Genomic DNA, 8,763 nt, shown 5'->3' with positions numbered 1-8,763 from the left:
TTATAACATATAGTTACAACAGTGCAAGCAATACTGTAACTTGATGAAGAACAGGCCATGGGCACGGTAAAAAAAAGTTCAAAATCTCTCGAAAGTCCCATCATCTCATGCAGATGGGAGAAGGAAGAAAACTCTCTTCCTGCCATGAGCTACTAGCGCTTCAAACTTGCCAATGCAGCATCCTGGAAGCACCCGACCACAGTCCGACTCTGAGTCCGAAAACTTCGAGCCCCCGACACCGAGCACCATCTATGCCGAGCGCTTTGACCCAGCTCCGGCCGCCAGCAACAGGAAAAGCCGAGGATTTGGGGCCTTCCCTCCACAGATTCTCGATCACACAGTAGCAGCGGCAGCGAACTGGGCATTTCAGAAGTTTCTCCAGATGTTCCTCTGTGCTTCTCACGGCGGTCTCCATCAAATCAGAATTGTGCACGGCCCCTATTTAACAAATACGATATCATTTCATCGGAGAGGCCGCGCGTGCTGCGTCGCGCCGCCATCTTCTCCTCCCTGTTACTCATCAACATAAGGAAAGACCAGTAATGAAAACAGATATGGTATTGCTTTTTGCATTTAATGGATAAATAAATAAAGAGAAGGCAATTGTTAAACCCTTACTGCAAGCAACAATGGTAAATAAATATCAGTCAACTAATGGTTTCCATCCATTCACTGGATGTTGGTGTTATTAGAAAAATTGCCATTTTGCTGATTAATAATGTGAAAGCACTGGACCAGTGCCATCCTTGTACCATAAGAGCAGGAAATGATGACTGACATACTGAGTACTCACAGCATTTATGGAGAAAGATGAGCTAATGTTTCACTTCAGTGCCTTCATCAGAACTTGTAAGGAAATACAGCAAAGGCCATTTTTCACTTTTATTTGCAATCGCTAGGGTGTTATTCTGGGAGGGTGAAGTGGCTTAAAGGAAGACAAAAATAACCTTCAAACAGTTAGAGATCTAATAGTTTTATAAATACATGGAAACTGATGTTGGTGAATTAGCTAAAAGTCATTGCTAACTTTACAATGCCATTCTCTCTCGATAAATAACTTAAAAGTAACCAGACTATACTGTATTTTCTCTGCTCACACTTCACAATTCAGTATATTCTCCAAACTGCAACATTTAGTTTGAGCTCAGCTATCTTGAGCTGCAATATCTAAAAATCTTAATACCTTGTAAATTTTTGCAGTCTTGAGGACGACTCAGGAACAAACATTGGAATGGTTCTCTTGTGCCTAAAAGGGAGGGGAAAGTAGTTTTCCTAAGTAAATTGTAACTATTTCATAGGAACAATTTTTTTTAAGTGTTTCATTCAGTTTATCTATCAATTCATTGTAGACATATATCAAATTAGCCATCAAATTTCTTGCAACAATTTAAAACAAAAGGCTTGTCAGCTTCAGCAATATCTGCTCCTCTGGTGCAGATGGGTAATGCAAGAGTGTGAACTGCTCATCTCAAGCTGTTCCTGTACAGTTAAGATGATTGCAGGAACATATCACTGGCATTGGAGAGGGTGCATAGGAAGTTCACGAAAATTATCCCAGGAATGAAAGGGTTACCATACAAAGAGCATTTAATGGCTTTGGGCTTCTGTACTTGCTAAAGGTCAGAAGAATGGGGGGGGGGGGGGAGAGATCTCAATTGAAATCTATTGAATATTGGAAAACCCTACATAGAGTGGATGTGAAGAAGATGTTTCCTATAGTGGGTGTGTCTAAGACCAGAGGGCATAACCTCTATAAAAGGATGTCCCTTTACACCAAGGGTTCACAGACCCCTTGCTAATGGTATTGGTCACAGCATAAAAAAGGTTGGGAATTCCTGCTCGAGACAGAGTCTAGGAGGATTTTCTTCAGCCTGTGATTCATACAGCTGTGGAGGCCAAGTCACTGAGTATATTTAAAGCAGAGGTTGATAGATTCGTGATGAGTAATGGCATCAAATGCGACAGGGAGAAAGCAGGAGAATGAGGTTGAGAGGCATAATAATAAATGCCATCATGGAATGGCACAGCAGATTTGATGGGAAAATGGCCTAATAATAGTTTATGAAATTGAAGCGAGCAAATAAAATGTAGTAAAACCAAATTATTTTGCAGCCTGTTATACTACAAATGTGCATGACTGTCATGATTGTAACATTATACAACTAAAGAATGTCAAGATAAACTTTATAAGTAACATTTTTGAGACTTACCACTGTCATGGAACACCGCACATTGGTGTAAGATGCGTATGAATAATTTGGAGTATCGCATTGAGCATACTGGTTTTTGTACTTCCTTATGAAATTTCATCTAGATACTTCTCTGTTGGCTTTTTATCTGTCCCTGATTCCAGTGTAATATAGTTATAACTAGTAATTCAGCAAAGGAAACCGACACTGGTAGCTTACTTGTACTCAGTGGCCACTTTGTTAGGCAGCTCCTGTACCTAACAAAGTGGTTATTGAGTGCTCACTGTCTTCTGCTGCTCTAGCTCACGGTTCAATGTGTGGTATATACAGAGGTGCTCTGCTGCATACCGCTGCTGTAACACAACATCGTTTGAGTTATTGTCGCCTTCCTTTCAGTCTGGCCATTCTTCCCTGACCTCTTTCATTAACAAGGTGCTTTTGTCCAATGGATGTTTTTTGTTTCTTGCATCATTCTCTGTAAACTCCAGAGTCTGTTGTGTGTGAAAATTCCAGGAGATCAGCAATTTCTAAGTTCAAAGTAAATTTATTATTAAAGTACATATATCACCATATACAACCCTGAGATTCATTCTAAGATGCTCAAACCACCCTGTCTAGTACCAACACTCATTCCACAGTCAATGTCACAGATCACATTTCTTCCCCATTCTGATGTTTGGTCTGAACAACAACTGAACCTCTTGACCATATCTGCATGCTTTAATGCACTGAGTTGCTGCCACATGATTGGCAGATTAGATATTTGCCTTAATAGTCATAGTCATAATTTATTGATCCCAGGGGAAATTGGTTTTTGTTACAGTTGCACCATAAATAATTAAATAGTAATATGTAAATTATGAAATAAGTCCAGGACCAGCCTATTGGCTCAGGGTTTCTGACCCTCCAAGGGAGGAGTTGTGAAGTTTGATGGCCACAGGCAGGAATGACTTCCTATGACGCTCCGTGCTGCATCTCGGTGGAATGAGTCTCTGGCTGAATGTACTCCTGTGCCCACCCAGTACATTATGTAGTGGATGGGAGACATTGTCCAAGATGGCATGCAACTTAGACAGCATCCTCTTTTCAGACACCACCGCCAGAGAGTCTAGTTCCATCCCCACAACATCACTGGCCTTACGAATGAGTTTGTTGATTCTGTTAGTGTCTGCTACACTCAGCCTGCTGCCCCAGTACACAACAGCAAACATGATAGCACTGCCCACCACAGACTCATAGAACATCCTCAGCATTGTCCGGCAGATGTTAAAGGACCTCAGTCTCCTCAGGAAATAGAGATGGCTCTGACCCTTCTTGTAGACCGTCTCAGTGATCTTTGACCAGTCCAGTTTATCATCAATTCGTATCCCCAGGTATTTGTAATCCTCCACCATGTCCACACTGACCCCCCTGGATGGGAACAGGGGTCGCCGGTACCTTAGCTCTCCTCAGGTCTACCACCAGCTCCTTAGTCTTTTTCACATTAAGCTGCAGGTAATTCTGCTCACACCATGTGACAAAGTTTCCTACCGTAGCCCTGTACTCAGCCTCATCTCCCTTGCTGATGCATCCAACTATGGCAGAGTCATCTGAAAACTTCTGAAAATGACAAGACTCTGTGCAGTACTTGAAGTCCGAGGTGTAAATGGTGAAGAGAAAGGGAGACAAGACAGTCCCCTGTGGAGCCCCAGTGCTGCTGATCACAGTGTTGCAAGCACACGTACTGTGGTCTGCCAGTCAGGTAATCAAGAATCCATGACACCAGGAAAGCATCCACCTGCATCGCTGTCAGCTTCTCCCCCAGCAGAGCAGGGCGGATGGTGTTGAACGCACTGGAGAAGTCAAAAAACATGACCCTCACAGTGCTCGCTGGCTTGTCCAGGTGGGCGTAGATACGGTTCAGCAGGTAGACGATGGCATCCTCAACTCCTAGTCGGGGCTGGTAGGCGAACTGGAGGGGATCTAAGTATGGCCTGACCATAGGCCGGAGCAGCTCCAGAACAAGTCTCTCCAGGGGTCTTCATGACGTGGGCGGTCAATGCCACCCACATAGACTGGGGATCCTCTCTCCGCGGTGCTAAGGCTGTGAGACTGCCCCCAGCTGCTGTGCTTTGTGTCTGCAAACTGAGTAGCGATTTGACCCACTAATATGATGACCTGAATACCGAGCCTTTGGGCCTACTCCAGACTGCACCATGGATTTGGATCTAAGGACTCAATTTGATTCAGAATGCTGTTCTTGTTGCTCGCTTCTATAGTTTACATGATTTGTTGTTTTCTCTCTTTGTGGTGCACATTGGAGGTTGGTCTTTATTTTTAAATTGGGTTATTTTGCTTTCCTTGCTTTGCAACTGGCTGTAAGCAAACAAATCTCAAGGTTGTATAATGTATACATTCTTTGATAATAAATGTACTGTGACTAATGAGCAAGTGTACCTAATGAACACTGAGTATAACTTTCTAGAGTTTACGATTGAACTTTATGAATGAAGATTTTTGTTTTGGCCAGAGCCACAGCTCTCATCCAAATACAGCTCCTATAATTTCTGAATGTAACCCCATCATGTCATTCATCTACTAAGTCATGTTCTAACAGAACTATTACATCCTAGATTTCATTAGTTTTGAAATGTAACATTTGTTGGGTTTATAAAGCTTTCCAAATTATTTAGTATCCCAAAAAAGCATACTTAAAAAAATGACTTACATTCCAGGAGTCATAGGAACATGAACAGCTCCATAGCCACGGACCACATCATTTCCAAACAGATCAGGCCCATAAACACTTACTACTATCTGAGGCCCTTTGGAAAACAAAGACCGAAATAGATACTCAATAGCTACAAAAGTTTGTGCATAAATTCAAAACTTAATGAAGACAAATGAGAAAATCTGCAGATGCTGGAAATCTGAGCAACACACACAAAATGCTGGAGGAACTCATCAGGCCAGTAGCATCTAGGAAAAGTATACAGTCGATGTTCCGGGCCAAAACCCGAATAGTTTTGTCTTAATGAAAGAAATACTATTTCATGTAATGTGGGAAATATGTAACACTTTTATACATTTTTTAAAGTTATGCAGCTTTGTGTAAACACTTTGAGACATACTTACAACCATATGGGTTGGTGCTCTTGAATGTGATCTCCATGGGAAAATTCCACACAAAGCACTGATTGCAATCCTTACTTTTTGATGTTATTTGGGAAATTCCTTCCTCCAGACCCTAAAAAAATTTCAAAGATAAAAATCATTGCCTAATAAATTAGCAATTGTCATTACATGTTACTCTTTTTCAACAGATGGTTGTATTTTCCATCTATTCTCTTCAGTTGCTGATGTTTTATACCCGCCAATAAGCCATTCATCAAAACTACTGGTGAGTTTCCAAACTGCTTACAATGTATTTTGTAATATTGCATCTCAATATATTAAGTGAACCACAGTTTATGAGAGATAGGAGGACAGTAAGTGATCAAATTTTAATTTGGATACTTAATTTGCATTTAATCTTCCAACATTATTTGTACTTTTACTGTTTCTCTAATGCCTTTTAATAAGACCATAAGATATAGGCGCGGAAGTAGGTCATTCGGCCCATCGAGTCTGCTCCGCCATTCAGTCATGGGCTGATCCAACTCTTCCCTTTGATGCCCTGGCTAATCAAGAACCCATCTATCTCTGCCTTAAATACACCCAATGACTTGGCCTCCACAGACAATAAGATAGAAAGAATCATCATTATTATGTGCCGTAGACGATTATGGTCTTCCACCCATCCCTAATCTGTGGGGAAGACCCCTCATCACGTTGCAGTTTCCATTCCTTTCTCTATACATAACCATGATTATTCTTGGCAAATTGTTCTACAGAAGTGGTTTGCAGCTGGCATAGCATCTATAAAAAGGGTGAAAGATATTTTTTACTGACAAGGAAATGGCTAGGATTAGGAGTCTTAAGTTATAAGGAGAGAATGGCCAGTCTGATATTTCTTTTCCCTGGAGCAAGGAAGTTGAGCGATGTCCTTATGGAGCTTTATAAAATCATGAAGCACTTAAGGAGTAGGTAGACATAGTCCATTTTCCCCAGGAGAGAGGTATCTAAATGTAAAGGGCATAGGTTTAACGTAAGGGAGGAAAGATTTAAAGGAGGTGCAAGGCCAAGTTTCTCCCCACATAGAGTTTGGTAGATATATAGAACAAGCTGACAGAGGAAGCTGTAGGGCTTGGTACAATTATAAAGAGATGTGGACCAAATGCAGGCAGAGGGGATGAGTGGAGATTGGTATCTTGGATAGCACTGACAAGTTGACTGAGTAAAGGTATTAGGAAGGACAATAGGCTTCAGAGATGTTTACAGATATATCTGGATGAAAAAAAATACATACCTCTGTAGATAAACACATTGACACACTGATGCTGGATTTTTACTGCATTCGTGGCTTGTTATTTACCCATGCAAGATCTACAATGAACTTACTCTTTCCGTGCTAATTTTCAAGATTCTTTTTCCACATAAACTCCTTTTTTCATTTTTTCCAGCATTGGAACATTTGCCAATCAGTTGCAGTATTTTTTTTAAATTACTCTGCTCCCTTGAGTAGCTGGGCTGTTATATTTAGACAGATGTGGATGCAATTTTAAAAGGTAAAAATACCACAGAACCCGTTCTGAACAGACTGTCTCCGACCTGGCCTCCGCCCAGACTTACTGACCTTGGTCCCCAGCCACCCAGATTTGCCTTTCCAGATGCAGATATCTGGACAAACCAACTCTCTGATGCCGGAAATACTCCAGAAGGAGCAAGTGGCCTTCAGTGGTGTACCGCAGAAACAGTTCATTGGTGCCAAAGCTTCTTATGCCAGAGAAATTTAATGATTATTCAAATTGATTTAAATAATTAAAAGTTATTTTCAATTGAATATGTATTAGAATATTAAAGAGTTGAAACACTAAAATAAGAGGAGAAAAACCTATCGAATTTTAAAAGGCATAGATTGAGTGGATGTGGAGATTTTGTGGGGGTGTCTAAGACCAAAGGGTATAGCGTCAGAATAGAGAGACGTTCTTTAGAACAGAGATGTGGAGGAATTTCTTCAACTAGAAAGTGGTGAATCTGTGGAATTCATTGCCACCAATGGCTGGAGGCCAAGTCATTGGGTATATTTGAAGCTGAGGTTGATAGGCTCTTGTATGGGGAAAAGGTAGGAGAATGGGGTTGAGAGGGTTAATAAATCAGCCACAATGGAATGCTAGAACAGACTTAATGGGCCAAGTGGCCTACTTCTGCTCCTATGTCTTATAGAATGGAGAGACAGAAGCCTGAGATGATTGCTGGACTTAGGATAACTGGTAGGTTTAGCCAAACGTGGGAAGGAATAAGTGGAGGTGGGAGGAAACAGTAGCTAGATAATGGATGGAGGCAGAGGAACATGAAAAATAACCTCATTATATGGTGGTATCTTAGAGAGGTAGGCCTGAAAGAAAAATGGAGGGTTATGTGAGAGGAAGCATCAGATTGATCTTGGAGTAGGTTAACAAGTCAGCAGAACACTATTTAGCCCATATTGTGGGCCTGTATTGCGCTGTACTCTTCTATGTCATATAGGCAGAACCTTTTTTTTGAGAGGTTCAGTGATTCTCTTCAATGGGCCATCATACAAAGGAGCAGGATGGGTCAAGCCAATCTCTCTGCCAAGCTGGTTCAATGGCAGGTGCAGCAGTGGAGGGAGAGGTCAGAATCACAGGCATTTGACCCTGGGCTTGTTTTGAATTTGCGTATTTGGCTGTACAGATACAAGAACTGAGCTACAAAAGCTTGGAGGCAGATACCTGCAGGTGATTACACCATTAATTTGTTATTGTCACATGTACCAACATAGTGAAAAGCTTGCCTTAATACTGAGCTATGATCAGGTAAGACAACAACCACACAGAATAAAGTGTAAAAACGACCACAGTAAACAATAAAATGTAAGATCTTAATGAGGTATATCATGAGGTCAGGAGTCCATCTTATTGTACAAGAGATGCGTTCCAGAATCTGCTAACAGTGGGATAGAAGCTGCCCTCGAGCCTGGTGGTCTGTGCTTCCAGGTTTTCATATCTTCTGCCCAATGGGAGAGGGGAGAAGAGAATGTCTGGGGTCGGTAGGATTTTTGACAATGCTGGCTGTTTTATGAGGGAGTGAGAACTATAGACAGAATCTACGCAGGTAAGGCTGGTTCCTGTTATGTATTGAGCTGTGTCTACAACACTCTACAGTTTCTTGCAGTCACGTGTGGAGTAGTTGCTATACCAAACTGTGATGCATCCAGACAGTATACTTCATATTAGCAATAGCGATGGACCAATTGATTTGCAGAAAGAGAGAGCTTCGCACAGGTAGGGGAGAAGAGATTAAAAAAGGAGTGTTTCGTGGGGCTTGGTGCATTAACGGTGGACCAATCAATTCACGATTCATTAGCAAGAGCAAATAAAAGTAAAGCAGGGTCAAAGGAGAGCAGCCACTGTGTGAGTGGACCAGTGTAGGGAGTGGAAACTTGAGGCTTTGGCTCAAGAGGCTTCGGCAAGGA

General features: G+C 41.6%; 1 protein-coding gene and 1 long non-coding RNA gene across 2 annotated transcripts in view; one reads left to right on the top strand and one right to left on the bottom strand.

Moving 5' to 3' along the window:
* Window positions 1-8,763, bottom strand: part of b9d1 (B9 protein domain 1) — a 38,299-nt gene that overhangs the window by 5,992 nt on the left and 23,544 nt on the right. Inside the window, exons 3-5 of the mRNA XM_072269042.1 lie at window positions 5,304-5,415; window positions 4,897-4,993; window positions 1,184-1,246 (exon numbers count right to left, since the gene is read on the bottom strand). Of these exons, the coding sequence (XP_072125143.1) occupies window positions 1,184-1,246; window positions 4,897-4,993; window positions 5,304-5,415 (272 nt within the window). The remainder of the gene's footprint in view (window positions 1-1,183; window positions 1,247-4,896; window positions 4,994-5,303; window positions 5,416-8,763) is intronic.
* LOC140203155 (uncharacterized) overlaps window positions 5,508-8,763 on the top strand; it is a 37,677-nt gene continuing 34,421 nt past the window's right edge. The window contains exon 1 of the long non-coding RNA XR_011887306.1: window positions 5,508-5,568. This is a non-coding gene — a long non-coding RNA (uncharacterized lncRNA). The remainder of the gene's footprint in view (window positions 5,569-8,763) is intronic.

Source organism: Mobula birostris, chromosome 9 (genome assembly GCF_030028105.1).
Source record: "Mobula birostris isolate sMobBir1 chromosome 9, sMobBir1.hap1, whole genome shotgun sequence".
Classification (NCBI taxonomy): domain Eukaryota; kingdom Metazoa; phylum Chordata; class Chondrichthyes; order Myliobatiformes; family Myliobatidae; genus Mobula; species Mobula birostris.
The sequence above is the reverse complement of the archived record's forward strand: the minus strand, read 5'-3'. Positions and strand labels throughout refer to the sequence as shown.